The sequence below is a fragment of the Schistocerca americana genome, chromosome 3 (genome assembly GCF_021461395.2).
Source record: "Schistocerca americana isolate TAMUIC-IGC-003095 chromosome 3, iqSchAmer2.1, whole genome shotgun sequence".
NCBI classification, from domain to species: Eukaryota; Metazoa; Arthropoda; class Insecta; order Orthoptera; family Acrididae; genus Schistocerca; species Schistocerca americana.
This window is the reverse complement of record NC_060121.1, coordinates 344,755,610-344,779,177: the sequence shown is the minus strand read 5'-3', so window position 1 is coordinate 344,779,177 and position 23,568 is coordinate 344,755,610. Positions and strand designations below refer to the sequence as shown.

Below are 23,568 nucleotides of genomic sequence, written 5' to 3'. Positions count from 1 at the left end.
AAATTTTTCTTCACTCCAATTCTATTCAATACTTCCTCATTAGTTATGTGATCTACCCATCTAATCTTCAGCATTCTTTTGTAGCACCACATTTCGAAAGCTTCTATTCTCTTCTTGTCCAAACTATTTATCGCCCATGTTTCACTTCCATACATGGCTACACTCCATAAAAATACTTTCAGAAACGACTTTCCGACATTAAAATCTATACTCGATGTTAACAAATTTCTCTTCTTCAGAAATGCTTTCCTTGCTATTGCCAGGTTACATTTTATATCCTCTCTACTTCGACCATCGTCAGTTATTTTGCTCCCCAAATAGCAATATTCATTTACTACTTTAAGCGTCTCATTTCCTAATCTAATTCCCGCAACATCACCCGATTTAATTCGACTACATTCCATTACTCTCGGTTTGCTTTTTGTTGATGTTCATCTTATATCCTCCTTTCAAGATCATGTCCATTCCGTTCAGCTGCTCTTCGAGGCCCTTTGTTGTCTCTGACAGAATTACAATGTCATCGGTGAACCTCAAAGTTTTTATTTCTCCTCCATGGATTTTAATTCCTACTCTAAATTTTTCTTTTGTTTACTTTACTGCTTGCTCGTCATTCGTCATCATTCACTGCATAAAAACTCTTCACTGCAGCCGGCCGGTGTGGCCACGTGGTTCTAGGCGCTTCAGTCTGGAACCGCGCGACCGCTACGGTCGCAAGTTCGAATCCTGCCTCGGGCATGGATGTATGTGATGTCCTTAGGTTAGGTTAAAGTAGTTCTAAGTTCTAGGGAACTGATGACCGCAGCAGTTAAGTCCCATAGTGCTCAGAGCCACATTTTTTCTTTACTGCACGGGTCTATAGCAATGCACGTTCATATCGCTCCTACATGTTCTCTAAACTCATCCGCCTATATTTTATTAAGTAGTCGCTTCGGTATTCTATAATCTCTTGGATCAGAGTGAAGTACTTCCAAGAGCCATCTACCGTATATTCGCGTGGCTACATGTACTGCAGAGCTCCATTTCGTTTAATTACGGCCACAACTACATCTTGCACTGCAGTCTGTACGCACGCACGAAGTGAAAGGTGCAAGAAAAAGAAACGCTAGGCATACCGTTGATTCTTTCGTGTTGCTTGTGAGTGGCAGACATCAAGTAAGGCGCCAGGGTGACAGTCGGGGCTCTACCAGACGAGGGAGGCGCGCCGCTTGTTTCGGCCTCCGGAGTGACGGCGGCAAGTGCGGCGACCGGAACCGGAAGCGCGCTGTTAGCCGCATCAGAGCTGCTCCCCCTCGCCTTCTGATAACACCCCGCCCGCCGCTCGTGTGAAGTAATTTCGGGAGCTCCGAGTGACGTGGAGGTGACTGATGCGACTCTGTCACCTACACTCGCTCTTACTTAATGTGACACGGAGATGACTGCCTGCAGTCAGTCACTATTTGTCGTTGTCCTGGTCTTCAATACGAAGACTGCTTTAATGCAGCTCTCCATGTGCAAGCCTCATCTCTGCATATAGTTGTTTCACGCTACATCCATTTGAACCTGCTTACAGTAGTCATCCTTTGGTCTCCCTCTGCAATTCTTACTCTCCATTCTCCCTTCGATTACGAAGTTAACTATTCCTTGATGCCTTCTTCTTTTAGCCCGTTTTGTCACAAATTTCTTTTTTCCCCAATTCAATTCAGTACTCCCTCATTAGTTATTCAAGCTAACCATGTAATTATTGCATTCTTCATGAGAATCACATTTCAAAAGCTTCTATTCTCTTCTTGTCTGAACTGTTTATCGTCCACGTTTCACTTCTGCTCAAGGATACACTACCGAAATCTCTAGAAAAGGCTTGTAACATTTCAATTTATATTGCTATTGCCACTCTAAATTTTATATTCTCTCTATTTCGGCCACTGTCAGTTGTGTTGCTGCCCAAACAGCCAAACTCATCTGCGTTCTTCACAGTCTCATTTACTAATATAATTCTCTCAGCGTCGCCTGATTTAATTCGATTACATTCTTTTACTTTTGTAAACGTTCATCCTCTCTTACGATCCTTACTCGTTTCTCAACTACTGTTCCCTTTGATGTCCTTCGAGTCTACTAACTGCAGACGAGTTTTTGTAATCTTTCGCTACGTATATTTTATCTCTGCTTTCTTCAAAACTTCAAAGAGTGTATTTCAGAAATCAAAGCAATATCTTTATTCGAGTAACTGTTTCCAAGCGTCACGCTCCTTCACAGAGCGAAAGGAGCGTTGAACGAGTGATTCCTGGAACTGATTCAGGGCGGGTATTTCAAACTGTTTGCAGACAAAAACACTCAAAACGTATCCAAAGACTTTTTTTCGGACTGTGCTGCGGATCCCACAGAAAGATGAAAAGAGATTTGACTTTGTTTTAGACAGTCCGCTTGACATGTAGCTTAATTCTTTGACGATTTATTAACTCCCATGCAATAAAATTCAGGAGTCTTAAATTCTATCCTCAGGCCAAGGTTTGTTGGGCGTTGGTTGTCGCGGTCGCACGGGTCACCCAGGCTTGTGTCTTGATTAACACTGTGCTTACGAGTTCGAGTGTTGTCGGCCTGTAGAAGGTGCCTGAGGAAGAGATTGCCGGCCGGTGTGGTCGCGCGGTTCTAGGCACTTCAGTCTGGAACCGCGCGAGCGCTACGGTCGCAGGTTCGAATCCTGCTTCGGGCATGTATGTGTGTGATGTCCTTAGGTTAGTTAGGTTTAAGTAGTTCTAAGTTCTAGAGGACTGATGACCTCAGATATTAAGTCCCATAGTGCTCAGAGCCATTTGAACGACTTTTTTGAGGAAGGGATTTCAGTATCCCGTAATGAAAACGAACCAGACTATTGTGACGGGAAACTTTCGAGTGAAGTAAAACGCATTTATAAAGAAATGTGGTATTTATTACAAGGATTTTTGTATTATTTTTCTGATTTTGATCATTTTACGGAACGCTGAAGCCATCAGAATTTTTGACCGTTTTGCTGATCTGTCTTGTTTACCATGCAAGTGAGGGTGACATGATGTTTGCTGTCAAGTCGGAAGTTTAGTATGCTGTTATTGACGTGTTACAGAGCGCAGTGTGGGTAATTACACTACGATGATAATGAATGACTTAAAATTGCCTATAGAATCGCAATTGCGATATTGTCTAGAAAGAAATAACAGGTAAACGCTGAGAGTATTATCATTTAGCCAGTTTCACAGAGACTTCCCTCCTAAATGTGTAGACACAAAAAATTATTGGGAGATCGGTTTGAGTTTCCTGTCCAAGACGAGGGATGTTCGGTGAACCAACTCCGAGACTGAGCACACCGCATGAACACAGTGTTACGTTTCAAGCACACATGGCTTGCAGTCGATGAAAAATTTTCGCTTGTCGTCAAACCTTCTCTGCACAAAAACTGAAAACTTGCTTGGGCATATCCATCACACTCCTCTGCCTTTACAAACAGTTTTCGCACCAAGTGCAGTTGTATATGAAAATTCACACGTTATGCGGAGTCACGCTACACGGCCAGCTCGGCTACGCTGCACTCTCGTGGCCGTATGCTAAATACTGACTGCGTTACACGCTTTGCCTATGATGAATTGAACGACCTTTAAGCCTCGTTTACACCGGAGCCAACTGTGACGCTGATAGTCGGCACACAGTTTTCACTCGATAGCTACCTTGAATGTAAGCGACGAGACTTATTAGACTTTTCAGGTTTTGAGATCTTGTGCCTCTTCACTCTATTATCGCCTGGAGGCAGCAAGCAAGGAATTTATCGTCTTTCTCGCATCTCCAGTTGGGCCAATGTGCGATATAAAACTGTGATATTCACATCGTATTATTTTGCATGACGAAAGCGCTTTTTTTGACGAAGCAAGCAAGAGAAAATATGTAGATGTCTGCAATTTTACGCAAGGAGGCTACAAGTGGAGCCAGTACACTTAACACTGAATTGCTGCTTCAGCCGTTCTTACCTTTTTTTTTTTCAAAATCTGTCCAGTGCCGCTTTCCGCTGACTTCTCATTGTAACGGTGGTAGAAGTTTAATAGCAGATCACTAATTACTGGCTAGTAACATAAACTAAGGACGATTAGCGTTTACACTGTGGTTCTTAGTAGCTGAAGGCAGTTACGTTAGTAACATATGCGAAGTACTTAGTGGTTGTATTAAAGTACATCCAAGTAAGATAATGTTAATAAAGCACAATTAAAGTAATCTAAAATATCCGTAGACGTGTCACATAAAATACGCTACACTGTTTAGTTTGTTGGGGGGGAGATAGTGTGATTGGAGTGAAACGAGATTTACCTCTTCAGTTGTTAGATCAAGAACTCCCAAAATAACAGATATCTGACTGTAGCTACGCCAGCCGCTGTGGCCTAGCGGTTCTAGGCGCTTCAGTCCGGAATCGCGCTGCTGCTACGGTCGCAGGTTCGAGTCCTGCCTCGGGCATGGATGTGTGTGGTGTCTTTAGGTTAGATAGGTTTAAGTAGTTCTAAGTCTAGGGGACTGATGACCTTAGATGTTAAGTCCCATAGTGCTTAGAGCCATTTGAACTGTAGCTGCCGGCCGGAGTGGCCGAGCGGTTCTGGGCGCTACAGTCTGGAACTGCGCGACCGCTACGGTCGCAGGTTCGAATCTTGCCTCGGGCATGGATGTGTGTGATGTCCTTAGGTTAGTTAGGTTTAAGTAGTTCTAAGTTCTAGGGGACTTATGACCTCAGCAGTTGAGTCCCATAGTGCTCAGAGCCATTTGAACCATTTGAACTGTAGCTACTTTTAATGTAAGCGATGAGACTGATTAGATCTTTCAGGTTTTGAAATCTTGTGCCTCTTCACTCTATTCTCGCCTGCCAGCAAGCAATGAAATATCGTCTTTGTCACGTATCCAGTTGGGCCACTGAGCTCTTTGGAAATCTTCTGTTGATCATATTTTTGCTTATTGGGCATTTTGTGCTGTGGATCTCTAGGTTTTCACGGACACTTATGACATGTATAGTCTTCGGTCAACAGCATTACATTCTCATCTGACCACTCTATCCCGCGCGACTGCTACGGTCGCAGGTTCGAATCCTGCCTCGGTCATGGATGTGTGTGATGTCCTTAGGTTTGTTAGGTTTAAGTAGTTCTAAGTTCTAGGGGACTGATGACCACAGATGTTAAGTCCCATAGTGCTCAGAGCCATTGGAACCACTCTATCGCTCGCGCAATTCATGTTCAGTAACAGCAGTAGTTCGTGCACACCAATTCTCTCTGCATACTGGTCGCCGAAACGGAGAGTGCGTGAGCTTCTCTTGATGTTTTGCTTAAAGGTAGACAACCGTAAAACACGAGTGAACACATGTGAACGAAAAGCAAACACCACTGAATGCCCCCTCGCATTTGCCTACAATTTCCAACAGAGATAAAATACCGCTTCACTTGAATTGGTGCAAACCAGGCTTTAAACATTAAGCACTTCCCTAAAAACTGAAGCATCATAGTTCAATCGGCTAGTGGTTTACTTAGACAAGACACGAAATCACATAAAATTTATAATGCGAATAAATCTGGCTGGGCGATTGATGATTTGAAGTGCACTCAGATGTGGATGTAGAGTTCAGTTCTGTGGGTAGGAAGTACAGGTTTTCACTATTTGCCAAAGAAACAATTTGTTGTCCACTCTCACATTTAATGTATCACAGAGTTCTAGGATTTTAATAACATAGTAGTGTCTGTAGGTGCAGCCCCTCCTCCCAAACACGTGGAACGATTTCAGCAAAAGTTGGCACACAAACAAAACACTTTGCAAGTATAGCACTGTGGAAGTTAAAACCTTATAGCTCCAATAGGAGCAGAGATATTGGCAAAGAACTGTTTTCCACCCTCTGACCCATAGGCTGCCCTACACAACGAATGTGTTTTATCGACCTCTTTCGTAGGGCTACTGATGTGGATCGTCACAGCTGGGGGTAGGATGAGATGGATAGAGGACAAAGAGATGGGAGAGGAGGAGATGGATAAGGACAGTGGGCACCAGAAGGAGATTGACAAAGAGGAGCAGGAGGAATGGACAGAAAGAAGGGAAGGAGGAGATGGCCAGAGAAAGGGGAGAAGACATGTTGTGAGGGCAGTACCGGCATGTCTTGCGGGGGTTACACATGCATATGGGTACAGCTGTGCAGAGAGAGGGAGGGGAGGAGTTGAATAGTAAGACAGGGGGGGGGGGGGGGGGAGGACAAGGTGGACAGAGAGGACATTATGTCGAACGCATACATAAGTCAAGCCATGGGGAAGAGGCTAGTGATGACAGTAAAATACGCGAAACATTTTAATAATACCGATATATATGTGGGACATAGTAAACAAAGTTGAGATAATGGTTCAAAATGGCTCTGAGCACTATGGGACTCAATTGCTGAGGTCATAAGTCCCCTAGAACTTAGAACTACTTAAACCTAACTAACCTAAGGACAACACACACATCCATGCCCGAGGCAGGATTCGAACCTGCGACCGTAGCGGTCGCGCGGTTCCAGACTGTAGCGCCAGAACTGCTCGGCCACCAGCGGCCGGCTTCAGATAATGAACTCTAGTTGGTAAATGTACGGTTTGGATGCAAACTATCGCTGAAGGTTGAATCACTTTCAAATCTCTTGTATCACAGTAAGCCCACAGTGAAGCCGTTCAGGTCCGACCTACATTTTGTTATCAAAAGTATCCGGACACCTGGCTGAAAATTATTTACAAGTTCGTGGAGCCCTCCATCGGTAATGCTGGAATTCAATATGGTGTTGGCCCACCGTTAGTCTTGATGACAGATTCCACTATCGCAGGCATACATTCAGTCAGGTGCTGAAAGGTTCCTTGGGGAATGGCAGCACAATCTTCACGCAGTGCTGCACTGAGGAGAGGTATCGATGTCGGTCGGTGAGGCCTGACACGAAGTCAGCGTTCCAAAATTATCCAAAGGTGTTCTATAGGATTCAGGTCAGGACCCCGTGCAGGCCAGTTCGTTACAGGGATGTTATTGTCGTGTAATCACTCCGCCACAGGCTGTGCATTATGAACAGGGCTCCATCGTGTTGAAAGATGCAACCGCCATCCCCGAATTGCTCTTCAACAGTGGGAAGCAAGAAGGTGCTTAAAACGTCAATATAGGCCTGTGATGTGATAGTGCCAAGCAAAGCAGCAAGAGACGGGGAGACCCAATTCTATATCAACATTTATTTTGATTCTTTGGACACCCAGAGGTTTATATTTTTATTTTAACAGGATTTGGTATTGTTTCCCACACGCCCCCTCCACGAAAAACGCGACCACACCATAATACCACCGCCTCCGAATTTTACTGTTGGCACTACACACGATTGCAGATAACGTTCACCGGGCATTCGCCATACCCACACACTGCCATCGGATCGCTACATTGTATACCATGATTTGTTACTCCACACAACTTTTTCCATAGTTCAATCGTCCAATTTTTACGCTCTTTGCACAATGCGAGGCATCGTTAGGCATTTACCGGCGTGATGTGTGGCTTATGAGCAGCCGCTCGACCATGAAAACAAAGTTTTCTCACCTCCTGCCTAACTGTCATAGTACTTGCAGTGGACTATGATGCAGTTTGGAATTCCTGTGTGATGTCTGCCTATTACACATTACGACCATCTTCAACTGTCGGCGGTCCCTGTCAGTCAACAGACGACGTTAGCCTGTACGCTTCTGTGCAGTACGTGTCCCTGCACGTGTTCACTTCAGTATCACATCGGAAACAGTGGACCTAGGGATGTTTAGGGGTGTGGAAATCTCGCTTACAGCCGTATGACACAAGTGACACACGATCACCTGACCACGTTCGAAGTCCGTGAGTTCCGCGGAGCGCCCCATTCTGCTCTCTCACGATGTCCAATGACTACTGTGGTCGCTGATATGGAGTACCTGACAGTAAATGGCAGCACAGTGCACCTAATATGAAAAATTTATGTTGTTTTTGGGGGTTTCCGGATACTTTTGGTCACGTAGTGTACGTGCTCTAAAGGCGACCATCGCGTAGGCAGTGTTTCGAGTAGTCGTCGTTAGCTTCTGCTCTGTGTGACGAAGGACGTCCTTTTCGAAGTTGGAAATGCAGTGTGTCTGTGGAGCACCGCAGTCAACCCTCCTAGTTGCAGATGAAACAGTTTCTACCAGCGATCGTCGTAATCGTAATCTATGTGATATCATAACTATACTCTTCACAGTTTGAGCACGTACCATGAAGCGAAAGATCTGGAAGTGATCAAAACTATTTTCGACAGAACATTTTTGGTCCTGGATACTTATCAAACCTTTCCCCTCTACAACTCCTTGAAACCTGAAACAGCAATTGTAAAACATTCTGCACATACTGACGATGCCAATAATACCAGTCGAAACCACTGATCATTTAAAAAGCGGACCTCGCATGTGAAGAACATTTTCGAACTTCTAATTACTTTACAAATGAGTTAATGAGATAGATATTTGACATTACGCGTGTGCGCGAGAAAATCTTTAGAAAATGTTTGAAATTATGTTCAAAATTTGTTGGAAGAAACTTAGTGCTCCCTTTATTAAACGTTGTGTGAGTATAGTCTGGGTAATTTGCGCACTTTTATTATTATTTTTTTTTTTACTTTTTCGCGCATCTCGATCTTTGTGAAGTTATATCTTCTTAATTGAGAGTCGTAGAATAACATAATCTTGCAGGCGCATTCGTTGATGTAAGTAGATGCTGTCTGCAAAGTGTGTTGCTAATAGAATTAGTAGTGAAGAAGTAATAAATTAAAATGTCATGAGTGCCATTTTAAGCAAAAGCTAGTGTTTCTCGCTTGTAAATGTTTATGATGTCATACCTCGTGAACTACGTGTCGTACAATGATATACCGCCAGTTTTGCAAGCCGTGGATACAGTGTACAAAATGAGTTGCAAAGACAGTTAGTAGTAAAGGAGTAGTAAATTAAAGCGTCACGCGTGGTGCGGCAACGTGAACAGCGAAAATGTAGTAGGCGCTAAATCTTTTTCCTTATCGTTTTGTGGAGAGCATCAGCTTGGAAAAGTTTCATAAAGTTTTGAAATTATTGTAAAGTTTGTTGCAAGTCGCTAAGTGCTCTCATTCTCAAATACTGAATGTGTGTAGCCTGTATGTTTGCCCTCGATGAGTTTCGCTGCCTCAAGACATCAATATGGTCTCTATTTGTAAAACTTCTCTTATTGTATTATACCTCTTAATGGGTGGCTTATGACAGACATCTAAATTTGGTCAACGCGTACATGGAAGTTTGAACATCATCCTTTTGTTACCCCTGAAAGCCATTAGACAGACACACTGCAACTGAGACTTGAACTATGAACAATGAACCGGGTTAGCCATTTAGTAATATAGATAAGATCTCTGGAATGAGATTTTCACTCTGCAGCGGAGTGTGCGCTGATATGAAACTCCCTGGCAGATTAAAACTGTGTGCCCGACCGAGACTCGAACTCGGGACCTTTGCCTTTCGCGGGCAAGTGCTCTACCATCTGAGCTACCGAAGCACGACTCACGCCCGGTCCCCACAGCTTTACTTCTGCCAGTATCTCGTCTCCTACCTTCCAAACTTTACAGAAGCTCTCCTCGCAGGAGAGATAGATAAGATCTGTTACGTTTTAATCAGATCTCAAGATTGTCACTATGGACCGAAATGGATATTCTAACGACGATTTTTGTGGTCATCTACTGGTATGAAACAAACAAATTCTATACTTCCTGCCGCGCGGGATTAGCCGAGCGGTCTTAGGCGCTGCAGTCATGGACTGTGTGGTTGGTCCCGGCGGAGGTTCGAGTCCCCCCTCGGGCATGGATGTGTGTGTTTGTCCTTAGGATAATTTAGGTTAAGTAGTGTGTAAGCTTAGGGACTGATGACCTTAGCAGTTACGTCCCATAAGATTTCACACACATTTGAACATTTGTTTCTATACTTCCTGGATCAAAGTCTTTATCCGTGGCTATGTCGGAGCTTGTAGAAATAATTTGTGAAGTTCCAACATAATGGAGGATACGACCAGCAACTCGGATACTATGTCACAGTTGTGACAATAGTCATTTGTTTGTAGCGACTAGTTTCGGACCATCACCTGCATTTTCAAACAGTAGCCTGAAACGTATGCCTAATGATACAGTTCACCAATGTACATATGAGTAATCAAATGTTCTAACGACGAATGTGAACATTTACTCGTGCGTACTTTGGTGTACTGTACGATTACACTTACCTTTTAGGCTATGGTTTTAAACTGGACTCGATGCCCGAAACCAGTCGTCACAAAGAAATGACTATTAATCATGTTGTGAATGATGCAGTTCTTCTTATTTCCGCCCTTGCTAAGAAAATGCGAGAGAAATTCGGCCTCATGTAAGACACCTTTGTAGTTTTTGTTTTCACCCAAACATGTTTCAGCACTTTCTATGCTATCTTGAGTGGGTTTATTTTCCTTCCCACAGGAAGCTATTTGATTTTTATGCTTGTAGCTTTGGGCCTACTACTGAAATGTTTCATGTTGGCTTGAGATGCTTGGTGATTTGTTATAATTCACCTCCTGCACCAAACACAGTAAGTTGCCACCTGGACACTCCTTTTGTATACGATGAATATTGTTTACTGAATGTTCGGTCGCCATTAAGTATTACTAATCAGGGTCCAGGTAATCAGCGCCCTGAATCTGCGCGTCTTCTTCCTCCAACTTGGCTCAGACTTCGCCTCCTTACACGCTGCAGATAAAGCTGCCGAAAATCAACGTCTCGTTCTCATTCATTCCGACACATACATAAGAAGTGAGATTCAATTCACCTTCTCATATTATCATCAAAATTGCAACTCAGTGCATGATAAATGAGGACAGCTACCAACTCGTATAATTCCTCTCATTACTACGTATATGACAAATCTGATATTCAACTTGATAATTAAAAATTACAATATGTTTATTATCTTTGACATTTTGCCTTCTTAGATTCCATGGAGCTCTTTCCTCCGCACGGCTGCTCCATGGAACTCCTATCTCCGACTCAACAGGTGGGTCATATGACTGCTATCCACAACCGTACAGTTACTGGATCCTTAGCTCTGGTATCTGCACCTACGATGGGATGCTCACTAGTTATCGACTACTCTCAGTCCCGAACATCTTTTCTCTGACATATGTATTTATGGGTGTGATACTCCTCATTCAAGGAATGGGATGTATCTCTACACTACACAATTTTCATCTTGTTATAGTTTTTCATGTTGTGGTGTTTTTACTTCGTTTGTGTCGTGGTAACACTTATTTCTTGACTTGAGCATTTGTCGTTATATGTTCATTTTCTACGATTTGTTCACCAAGCGCAGAGTTCTCGCCACCATTACAATAACACCTAATGGAGGCGAAAAAAATGGTTCAAATGGCTCTGAGCACTATGGGACTCAACTGCTGAGGTCATAAGTCCCCTAGAACTTAGAACTACTTAAACCCAACTAACCTAAGGACAACATACACATCCATGCCCGAGGCAGGATTCGAACCTGCGACCGTAGCGGTCGCGCGGTTCCAGACTGTAACGCCAGAACCGCTCGGCCACAAGCGGGGAGGCGAAAACTCTGCACTTTGTGAGCACATCATAGAAAATGAACATATAACGACAAATATTCAAGTAATTCCTCTACAATATAAAATGACTTCGTGGTCTCGCGGTCGCGTTCTCGCTTCCCCTTTTCACCTGCCTCGAGATGACTGGGTGTTTGTGTTGTTCTAAGCATTTCATCATCATTCATGTAAGTGGCGATATTGGACTGAGCAAAGGTTACCGGCCGTAGTGGCCGAGCCGTTCTAGGCGCTACAGTCTGGAACCGCGCGGCTGCTACGGTCGCAGGTTCGAATCCTGCCTCGGGCATGGATGTGTGTGATGTCCTTAGGTTAGTTAGGTTTAAGTAGTTCTAAGTTATAGGGGACTGATGACCTCAGAAGCTAAGTCACATAGTGCTCAGAGCCATTTGAACCATTTTTTTTTTAATTTTTTTTTTTTAGCAAAGATTGGGAATTTGTACGGGCCCTGATAACCACGCAGTTGAGCTCCCCATAAACCAAGCAACATCATTATCATCAATAGAAAATTATTATCGCAGCTGTGACGGACCTTGGAAGAAAATAAAAATAATTTTCTGTACATATGTGTTTGAAACAGTGGCTTTGCTTTCTTGGAGGATTGTAGGTGTCATGGACCCAACCACGTCCTCCTCCTCCCCCCCCCCCCCACCCCCCCCCCCCCCCCCTCGCAGTACATCCATCCTCGGTTCTGCGCTCCTCCAGAACAAGAGTGTCGTGCAATTCGAATCGCACCCGCCTTGCTTCAGCCGCGGGTAACAGGGCGCGTACCCTGCGTCACGTGGCGAGAATCCGTGAATCACTGCAGAGGGCGGACGCTCCACACTGCCCACGCGCGGACATCTCCGGTCCACCACAAGCGGCTGCTGGCTGCTGAGCCACGACTGCAATCTCAAAGGCTGCGCCCGCGGATACTCGGTTCCGGCCTTCCTCCAGGGGAAGTCGGCAGCAGCAGCTGCATCTGCGTGCACATCGCGCGAGCCACTCTACAGTGCGTGTCGGAGGGAACTCTGTTTCGATACTTGCTCCGCCCTGTACCATTCAGTCCACAAAGGACAATACGGAGGGGTGGCAAGGTAGGCCCCCGCCAGGGGCGAAGCCGCGGAGGCGCCGAAAAAACTAAAGGGAAAAAAGCAAACAGAAACAGAGACGGAAAAGTACTTTGATTTCTTCTGACATACGTGTTCCTGCATTCTGCCTATGAGAAGCAGCATTTCTACTTGGCCCGCAACTGTAAACGCGGGGTGGCGCAGTGGTTAGCACAACGGACTCGCATTCGGGAGGACGACGGTTGAAACCCGCGGTCGGCCGTCCTGATTTAGGTCCTTTCCTAAATCGCTTCAGGCAAATGCCGGGATGGCTCCTCCGAAGGGGCATGGCCGCTTTCCTTCTTCATCCTTCCCTAATCAGAGATTGTTCTCCGTCTCTAATCACATGATTGTCGACAGGACGTTAAACACTAATCTCTTCCTCCTCTTTCTCCTGCTCCTCTTCTTCCTCCTCGTGTTGCCACAATACTCTTTTTTGTAGCATTGTTTCGTCCAAGCACCAACATGAAGAAACGACTACAACCGAACAAACGTTTATCGCTAATATGGGCAATGTGGCAACAGAGCGCTTGGTTAACAAAGCTGTCGCCTACACAGCTCCCGCTGTGTTCGACGATTCTGTTCTTTCAGTTGCTTCGCTAAGAGACCATAGGATCTCAAAGATCGGCTAGTGTGTGGAATCAAATTTCTGCCGATTGAGGAATCTGCTTGAGCTATAGCTCAAAAAATTTCATAGAATAATTAATGGAAAACAAATCTGACGTGTATTATATTATCCCATTTCACTAAAACTACCCATCAGCAAACACTTTAAATGAAAACTCTGCAAAAAAACATGTACAGCTGATTTTGGTGCTAAATATGGCATAGGTACAATGACGGAAAAAAATCGCGACACCAATGAGGAGTTATGCGGCATAAACGAAAGTTGATAGGCATGTTTCTACACCTGAAAACGGTCGTGAGTGTGGTTGAAGTTGGACGGGGTGAGTTGATGTTACTCAAGAATGCCTTCAAGGTAAGAAAGACGCCATTATCAGCACCTCATTGAGTTTGAACGAGGTCATGTAATAGGGATAGACAAGCTGGATGTCTCTTCTGCGATATTGCAGAAATACTCGGTAGGAATGTAGCGACTATACATGATTGCTGGCAGCGGCGTTCAGGAGAATGTACGGTCGCAAGAAACCCGGGCTCTGGACGGCCGCGTGGTTCTACCAAGACGGAAGACCATCGCATTGGGCGTGTGGCTCTGTCACATCGTAGCGCATCTGCAGCAGCAATTTGAGCGGCAGTGACAAAACGAACTGTTACAGTCCGGTTACTTCAAGGACTACTCCCAGCCAGAAACTCTGTTTCGTGCAGTCCAATTACCACGTACCATTACAGTTACAAAAAAATGGTTCAAATGGCTCTGAGCACCATGGGACTAAACATCTGTGGTCATCAGTCCCCTAGAACTTAGAACTACTTAAACCTAACTATCCTAAGGACATCACACACATCCATGCCCGAGGCAGGATTCGAACCCGCGACCGTAGCGGTCGCGCGGTTCCGGACTGAGCGCCTAGAACCGCTAGACCACCGCGGCCGGCCGTTACAGTTACCATCACCATTTGTGAGAGCTCATTGGACGGCAGTGCGGATGAAACCTGTTTCTGCCTCGATGTCAGGGACGGTCCTGTTTTGTTTAGGACGAGGCCAGGTGAGGGCCTGCAACCGTCCTGTCTGTGTGCAGATACACTGGATCCTCACCTGCAGTTATGGTCTGGCGTTTTCGTATGGCGGCACGAGCGCTCTCGTTGTTATCCACGCACCCTGGCTGCAAACTTGTACGTAAAACTGATGATTCGACGTTTTGTGCTGCTATTCATGAACATCATTCCAGGGAGCGTTTTTCCAACAGGATAACTCTCGCCCACATACCGCTGTTGAAACCGAGTATCCCTACAGAACGTCGACATGTGGCCATGGGCTGCTCGATCGGCAGACCTGTCTCCAATCGAGCATATATGGGACATCTTCGGACGACAACTCCAGAAACGGCATTACCGTTCCTGTATTGACCGCCTAAGTGCAACAGGCGTGGAACTCCATCCCAAAAATTGACATCGGGCACCTGTGCAACACAATGTATGCACGTTTGCATGCTTGCATGCAACATTCTGCCGGTTACACCGGTTATTAATGTGCTAGCATTTGACATTTGCAATAGCTTATCTAGCGCTTACATTAACCTGTGATTTTGCAATGTTAATCACTTAAGTTGCCTGTACGAATGTATTCCCGAAATTTCTTGGCTCTACATTTTGTGCTGGGATTTTCTTTCGGTCAGCGTATTTATACGATGGAGCTAGTCAACGAAATAACTGCTCCTAAGTTAAAGGGAAAGAGATGATGAAGAGTACTGACACGGCTTCTTATTTTGTATTTTGAAGCTTTTTTCAAATAATGGGTTAAGAGTCCTTACCTAAATATCGAAATTGTTTTGAGGATATGCCAGTGACTGCAGCATATTGTGAACGCACTTTCAACAAATTAAAGCTGATAAAAATACTACTTCAGGACGAGTATCGTAGAAAGCAGAATGTCAAATTTTGCTATCTTGTCGATAGAATACGACCCAGTTGCTAAACTAAACTTCAGTGACAACATGAGTTCGCTTCGCTCAAAGCAAGGAATGACAGTGTAAAATTATAATAAAAACACAATTCCTGGGATGGGATATTTTCTCAATTCTTAATTACAAGCAAACCCCCGATTCCTTAAATAATTTAATTCACCTAGAACAGATTCAAATCTCTGATTGCCCTAGTTAACGAGTTAAAGTGTTAAATATTTGATGTTAAGGACGTAAGCGAGAAAAAGTTTAGAAAAGTTTGAAATTATTCTTTAAGCTAGTTTAGAGTCGCTAAGTTCTCTTGTTACCAAACACTGGATGTGTATGGTCAGAGCTATGTGCACTAAGTTCTCAGAAAAAGCTGGTTTTTCAGGCATATCAATATTTAAGACATCATATCTCCTGAACCATGCGTCGTACAATGACGTAATTTTGTGAGATAGACAACCTGCAGTCGCTACGGGCTTCCAGGATAGTCGTTTAATAAGATACGAATATATAGCCCATTTTCTTTCTTTCTAATTAGTATTTGTGTATTATGAATAGTTCGTGAGGAACTAGAAATATCTGTTATTTATTATATATAGTACTAAAATCATATCACAGTAGCTGCCAAAAACAATAAGATATAGATTTGATTTTATTTTCAACTTGTTCAGGAAGTGTATGTAATTTGTAATTTATTCACTACAATAATATATTTAATTTGTTGTATGCAATATTTTATACCAATAAATCTCGTTTAAGTAATACTTTTCAATAAATTTTATTAAAGCTCTTTATAAGATTATGAAATGTGTTCATTCTCCTTAGAAAGAACGGGAGGGGGAGGGGGGCCGGAGTTTTTCCAGTTCTTCCAGAGGCACAGAATCACTTCGCTACCGCTCTGCAGACACGTCTTGAGTGAGGGAAGATGACACTCTATAAGACTCCGTAATTTCACATCCCCTTCATCAGTTTTCACATCTGCAGGCCAAGTCTTTTCTATGAGGACGGAATGTGGAATATTTCGTCCTCGTCGGTCAGTCGTAACAATGTAGGTTGAACTGAAAAAATCGACACACATAATTAATACCGTTATTTTATTGCATACTTTTTAAAGCATTAACTTCTTGTTCTTAGCGATGGCTACCGTCACCTCAGAAGTGTTAATCTTGTGTCAGGTGTTTTAAATTATTCCGAATTAATTGTCTCTAAAGTGATATGGCAGTACAGAAATCAAACAGGACATTACTAACGGGATCCTAGATGAATTGCTTTGTGTCGAGACCGTGGAGCAGGAACGAAATAGTAAAGTACCCGCCCCCGGGATCCTAGATGAATTGCTTTGTGTCGAGACCGTGGAGCAGGAACGAAATAGTAAAGTACCCGCCCTTCTCTCTCTCTCTCTCTCTCGTGGGTTTTAAGGTCTATATCAAGCCAAGAGGACATGTGGTTCATACTGCGGAGCAGCTAGAAGTCGGTCTGAGGATAAATAAAGCTAAACAGCAATTCATTCTCTCCCCGTCTCCAACCTAACGTCCATCCCTAGGAATGACGGTGACGTCCTGGTCCTACAGATTATTCAGAGGATAAGTGGTATGTCTGTCAAAGTTGATTGCGTTCCAGCATTATGCTTTACATGTCATACGTTCCTATTACTGCCCCCCAACCCAAGAGCCTAAATGTCATCACAACTGATCCTTAGCAGCCTAGGCGCTTCAGTCTGGAACCGCGTGACCGCTACGGTTGCAGGTTCGAATCTTGCCTCGGGCATGGATGTGTGTGATGTCCTTAGGTTAGTTAGGTTTAAGTGGTTCTAAGTTCTAGGGGACTGATGACCTCAGAAGTTAAGTCCCATAGTGCTCAGATCCTTAGCAGCCTAGTTGCCGCGAAAACAATGGATTCGACAGTAATATTGTTCGTTGCTAAGGTTGCTAAAATTGTTACGAGCGTTTTACCAACACTATTTGTTTTTTTTTTCCAAATAGTAAACTATAACGTAGCGAGTTCGTTACAAATGGCTCATGGTGTTCCAGAGCTGTGCTTGCATTTACTCATACAAAATGCTGAAGCGATCAATTGTAGAGTTTTGTTCCATTGTTTGGAGTTCTTAACATGTAGGCTAACAAAATACAGGCATAGCCCATGTGAAACTCTAACAGTGTTGATCGGGGAACGTAAATGTCAATGGAGGACTTAGTCCTGAAGAAACCCCGTTGGCTAAATTTAGAGAAGCTGTGTTCGAAGGGAACTGTGTGCCCATTATCCTACCACTATCATACATTTCGCGTTTAGATCATAGGAATAAGAGGATTAGGGCAGGTACAGAGGCATGTAGACGGTCATATTTCCCTCGCTCAATACGAGAATGGAACAGGAAAGAAAATCGACAATGTTGGTATGATGTACTCTCCACCAAGCACTGTACAGTATATCGGGTGTTTCAAAGTCTTTGCATCAAATATCTAGGGGTGATGTATTGGTTATGCACCTGAAAGGCAGCAGGGCGTAGGCATTCTGCACTGTTAGTATGCAATGTGTGTTGCCTACCATCCAGTCATCTGTTCCGCGTGGAAGGAGGTAGGCCGAGTTTCTAAAATATCTTTCTCCGCTGAGAGACACTCATTCTTAAGATTTTCTTGTTGAAAAATCACCTTATCAGTTTAATGGTTTAGCTAGTATGCAGATGCAGCACACCTGGTTGGTAGACCCTGCAGGTTCGTTCAAATCTTGTCGTTCCAGGACCGGTAAATTCGATAGAACGACGCCTGGTGTGGCCGGGAAGCGTCAGCGAACATTTTGCCTATAACAGAAGCTGTTCCCCATGTTGTAATCTGTCGCCCCTAGAAGTTACATGCAAAGACTTCGAAACAGCCTGCATATGTAGGCGTAGAATTGATCTACCTTCCCTATCTTCCGACTAAGTGTGCGAGCGTCTGACGTATCAACTTGTGCAGTAAACTGTCACGGTATGCCTCGTTTTGTTGCAGGCGTGCGCGCCGCGGTACGTGTTCTTCCCGCCGACGGCGCCAGAGCCCTTCGAGGACCCTGTGGGCACGTGCTACGTGGCCAGGGACGAGTTCCGGCGCATCACCGAGTACGCGCCCTGCCGCACCAGTGAGTACCACCTGCAAGTTATTACACGCCTATCAGTGTATCTATTGCTTTTTTACTCTCGTTCTGTACTTACTAATCTGTGCTTCCTTTTCATCTTGACGCACCCTCCACCACTGGGACGAATGCGCGATACAGAAATGCTGCCATCAGTGGATTCTGCATTGTTTAACCTCCCTCACTCTCTTTATTTGTTGCTAATCAGTAAACCAATTTGCGTTGTCTCGCAGTCTTACTGTGAACGAATACAGGTGAGATATATCTTGAATACGACGGGCAGTTAGAACAGATAAAAGATATTTGGATCAAGACAAGTAAAAAAACTACTTCTTCAGTCGTTGTCTTTATTGCTTTCAGTTGTCTAGGTCCGCAGCTCGTGATCTAGTGACTAGCGTCGCTGTCTCTGGATCATGGGGTCTCGAGTTCGATTCCTGGCCGGGTTTGGGATTTTCTTTGCACGGGGACTGGGTGTCTGTGTTGTCCTCATCATTTCATCATCATCATCATCATTCGTGACAATGGCTAGATCCACTGTGTAGATCATCATCATCAGCTGTCTAGGGAATAACTTCTTGATGCAAAGGTTCACTGGATTTTAAGAGATAGTTTGTTGTCACAAATGCAACGCTTCAAGTTTTCTCATTAAATTACCGTTAATTTTTCTTCTTCACGAAATAGTTTCTACTAGATTCAACGATTGCTAAAATTATTTATTGCACTAAATTTCATCCTGTACACAACATACACGGATAAACTTCTTCCTTGTACAAAGTCTGGAACTAAACTTCGCAAAAAATTACAGTTATTCACATACATTTGTTACGAAGAAATTTACTCTTTCATGTCCTTGTTTTTAAGAAAATATTGATACATATTTAGCTTTCCGTACCTCAGTTTGTAAAGACGGAACCCTTATGGGATCACATTGTTATCCATCTTTCTGTCTGTCCGACTATTCAAAACCATTTTTCTCACGAAGGAGTAGACGTATGAAGTTGAAATTTATGTCACTAAGGTGTAAGGTGCCTTGGCGATGTAAGAATATGAAGCTTCTAAGTCAATGCAATCTATAGGGCACTTCCTCTTGACGCAGAAGCATGAAATTTGGCGAGAAGAGAAGTTTCACAGTACAAGTAAAGGTAAAGAAGCAGAAAGTTGTTGATTTGTAATTAAATTACAGGAAAAAATACTTAGTGATTTGTTATCCGACTTCCATCTTAAAATTGGAACATTCTCAAAAGTATTGGAATCCCTGGGACCGATATCTTGTCAGTATCGATATCGAGAAAAGCCAAAAATCGTCGACGCTCTCGATTTCCAGGATGGATGAACTGTCTACATATATAACTAGGATTTTACGGAGCCCTTAATGCTCGAGTCCTACTCGTACCTGGCCAGTTTTTAGTCAAATAATTTGAATATGAACTACATTAATTACAGTTTTGACTATTGCGCGCCTTTGACTATATTCTTACGAGTAATTTATGAAATTATTTGATTTTTACTTACTTTGTATTACTTACAGTGACAATTTATAAGTACTTCTGTTACCAATCAAACTTTTATCCATAAGGCTATTCTTTATAATTATTCCGAATTATTCTACCCTGAAGAGCCAAAGAAACTGGTACGCCTGCCTAATATTTTGTAGGGCTCCCGCGAGCACGCAGAAATGTCGCAACACGACGTAGTATGGACCCGACTAAGGTTCGAAGTAATGCTGGAGGGAACTGACACCATAAATCCTGCAGGGCTGTCCATACATCCGTAACAGTACGAGGGGTAGAGATCTCTTCTGAACAGCACGTTGCAAGGCATCCCAGATATGCTCAATAATGTTCACGTCTGGGGAGTGTTCCTAGAGCCACTTTGTAGCAATTCTGTGCGTGTGGAGTGTTGCATTGTCCTGCTGGAATTGTTCAAGTCCGTCGGAATGCACAATGGGCATGAATGGATGCAGGTGATCAGACAGGATGTTGACGTACGTGTCACTTGTCATAGTCGTATTTAGACGTATCAGAGGTTCACTATCACTCAAACAGCACACGCCTCACACCGTTACAGAGCCTCCACTAGCTTGAACAGTCCCCTGATGACAGGCATGGTCCAGGGATTCATGACATTGTCTCCATACCCGTCCACGTCCATCCGCTCGATACAATTTGAAACGAGACTCGTCCGACCAGGCAACTTGTTTCCAGTCATTAGCAGTCCAGTGTCGGTGTTGAGAGGCCCGGGCGAGGCGTAAAGCTTTCTGTCGTACAGTCACCAAGTGTACATGAGTGGGCCTTCAGCTCCGAAAGCCCGTATGGATGATGTTTCGTTCTATGGTTCGCACGCTGACATTTGTTGATGGCCCTGCAATTCCATCACGTTGAACGATTCTCTTCAGTCGTCGTTGGTCCCATTCTTGCAGGATCTTTTTCTGAACTCAGCGATGTCGGAGATTCGATGTTTTACCGGTTTCCTGATATTCACGGTACACTCGTGGAATGGCCGTACTGGAAAATCCCCACTTCATCACTACTTCAAAGATGCTATGTCCCATCGCTCGTGCACCGACTGTAACACCACGTCCAAACTCACTTAAATCTTGATAACCTGCCATTGTAGCAGTTGTAACCGATCTAACAACTGCACCAGACACTTGTGTAATACAGGCGTTAGCGACCGCAGCGCCGTATTCTGCCTGTTTACATATCTCTGTATTTGAATACGTATGCCTATACCAGTTTCTTTGGCACTTCTTTGTATTTTAAACTTCTTGTAAAATGTACAAACGAGAGACAATGTTGGAATAGTACTGTACGGGTTACAGGTGAGTATAATTATTAACATACTAATCTTAAAATTTTGTCCATCTTTGCAGCAGATGTTAGTTTTTCGATTTAATACAAATTTAAAAGTTCAAGAAAAATTCACAATGTACGAGGGTTATTCCAAAAGTAAGGTCCGATTGATTGCCAAATTGAAACCACAGTGAACATCAGAAATGTTTTACTTGTAACAATTAGCTACACCTTTCAGCTACTTCTCTACGTAGTCGCCGTTCTGACTTAGACTTTTGTCATAGCGTTGTACCATCTTTTCAATAGCCTCATCATAGAAGGCAGCCGCCAGTGCTTTCCGCCAATTCTCCACGCTGGCCTACACCTCGTTGTCTGTGTCAAAATGTTGTCTTCAAAGACAGCGGTTCATGTGACCAGAGATGAAACTCAGGGGGAGACAATTGCAGACTGTATTGTGGGTAATCTAACATTTCCATTTGAAAACGATGCAGGAGCATCTTCATTGCCCCTGCAGAATGCGGCTGAGAATTGTCGTGAAGACGAAACAGTACGACAGTTATGTAATGTTGGCTGCATAGCTTCAGGCGACATTTCTCACCAGGCCCTCGTACTTGGCGGCAGACACTAATTTCTAGACATCTTTACGCACTCACTGCGAGCTCAGAAATGAGAAGAGCGACGTGATGCTAACTGGGGTTATACTAGAGACACTACCCAACACATCTGTGCAAAGCTTTATCGGATTTTCATAGTCGTTTCCATTTCGCGACTGATCGGACTTTACTTTTGGAATAACCCTCGTACGTTGGGAAGAAATTATTAATAGTTCATGGATCAAAAATAACGATAATAATAATAGTAATGACAATGATAACGATAAAATTAATAATAACAATAATACGAAACGTAAGTAAAAAGTGTTAGCGCCAAGTAAATAGAGTGTCTAGTTTCATTACAATTCTGACAATCTGGAGCAAAACAGCATGCGCTGTTTTAAGAACATTATCAACTTCGTTGCAGTGTCTGTATCCAGGAAACCAAGAGCCAGTTAGTTGTAGCCCAACTCGCCTCAGGAGAGGATCCAACGGCTATGTGACACTCTTTCCAATAGAATCAGAGCGCCCGTCCGACCAAATGTGTTGTATTGTCACACTGATAAGAGGATTCGTACTGCCAAGTTCTTTGTCAATTTGATTCAATTTTGTAATCGCTGCAATAACATCGCATACACTCTCAGCCCGTGAATTTTCATTTCCTTTCCCACTCCTCTTCATGGTGCTTTAGTTTTTATGCCAGGCGGCGTTTTTAACGAAATAGGGAAAACAAGTCCAATGAAAATGTGGGTCCGGAAACGTTGCTTTCTGAGATCTGAACACTTGTTCTTAAGAACAGCTCAACGTGACGTTGATCCATGGCAGTACATCCGTCTGCCTTCAGCGTAAGGAGTAGTACATTCTTTCAAGCAGAGCGACTGCTCCTGAAGTGCGCCTCAGACATGAGATTGATTCATGCATTCCGGTGCTGCTAATCGCGTACTGGTTCCTGTACTTTCGTTCAGTAAATGTAGCGTACGTTCCTCCTTTTCAGTCATTTGGAATTAGTGAGGCCACTACTTTTTGGATGCTAGGGAACACCAATTCATAATGTACTTGAGAAAGCTAAACAACTTATCAGGTAGTACTATGTCACGTAGATATATTTTAGGACAGAAGACGTCGCCTCGCAGTTCACTTCCATTTCCTGAACCATAGCAGATAGTCGTATCCGCTATATCACTTAGTTAGTTGGCCTCCATTTCTAATAACTGTTGGAAAATATAAAAGAAAAAGTATTTAACCTTTCGTAAGTAAAAACAGCAGAATAACAGTAAACACAAAAGTGAAGTCATTTGTTTAGGTGGGTAAGACACAACGGTACATATACACAGTTGCGAATAATTTATTCTACAATAATACCCCCTTATATAAATTAAATTACATACAGTCTAAATATAACCAAGCAGCTGACTGCAGACTATCTCATACACGGATTAACCTGTACCTAGAGTACCCTGACAGAGAAAGACATCGAAGCACGTTGTTGACCCTATGGACGTATAGCCAGTACAACAACTGTGCTCATATTTACAATCAAAATTATTCTTTCAGCCTTTGTCATTCCAGATCCATGTTCATTCAGCTTGTTTCTCTTGTTTCGATGAATACTATCATCTCTCAATACATTCGAACCATTTTAACACTGTGTAGGAAATGTGGCTATAAAATAACGGAAGTGATTCTGTAACCGAGTCAGTACGCATGTACCAAAGGTGGACGACCAATAGCTGTGAAGCGTGAAGCCTTCTCAGCCGAATATGGTATCTCTGGTGTCTGTACGCAAATCAGTGTGCCCGTAG

At 43.6% G+C, this 23,568-nt stretch overlaps 1 protein-coding gene across 2 annotated transcripts in view; it reads left to right on the top strand.

Annotated features, from left to right (window-relative positions):
* Positions 1-23,568, top strand: part of LOC124605801 (integrin alpha-PS2-like) — a 793,741-nt gene that overhangs the window by 517,436 nt on the left and 252,737 nt on the right. For both annotated transcript variants that reach the window (XM_047137699.1, XM_047137698.1), the window contains exon 4: positions 18,261-18,387. In XM_047137699.1, coding sequence (XP_046993655.1) covers positions 18,261-18,387 — 127 coding nt within the window. The remainder of the gene's footprint in view (positions 1-18,260; positions 18,388-23,568) is intronic.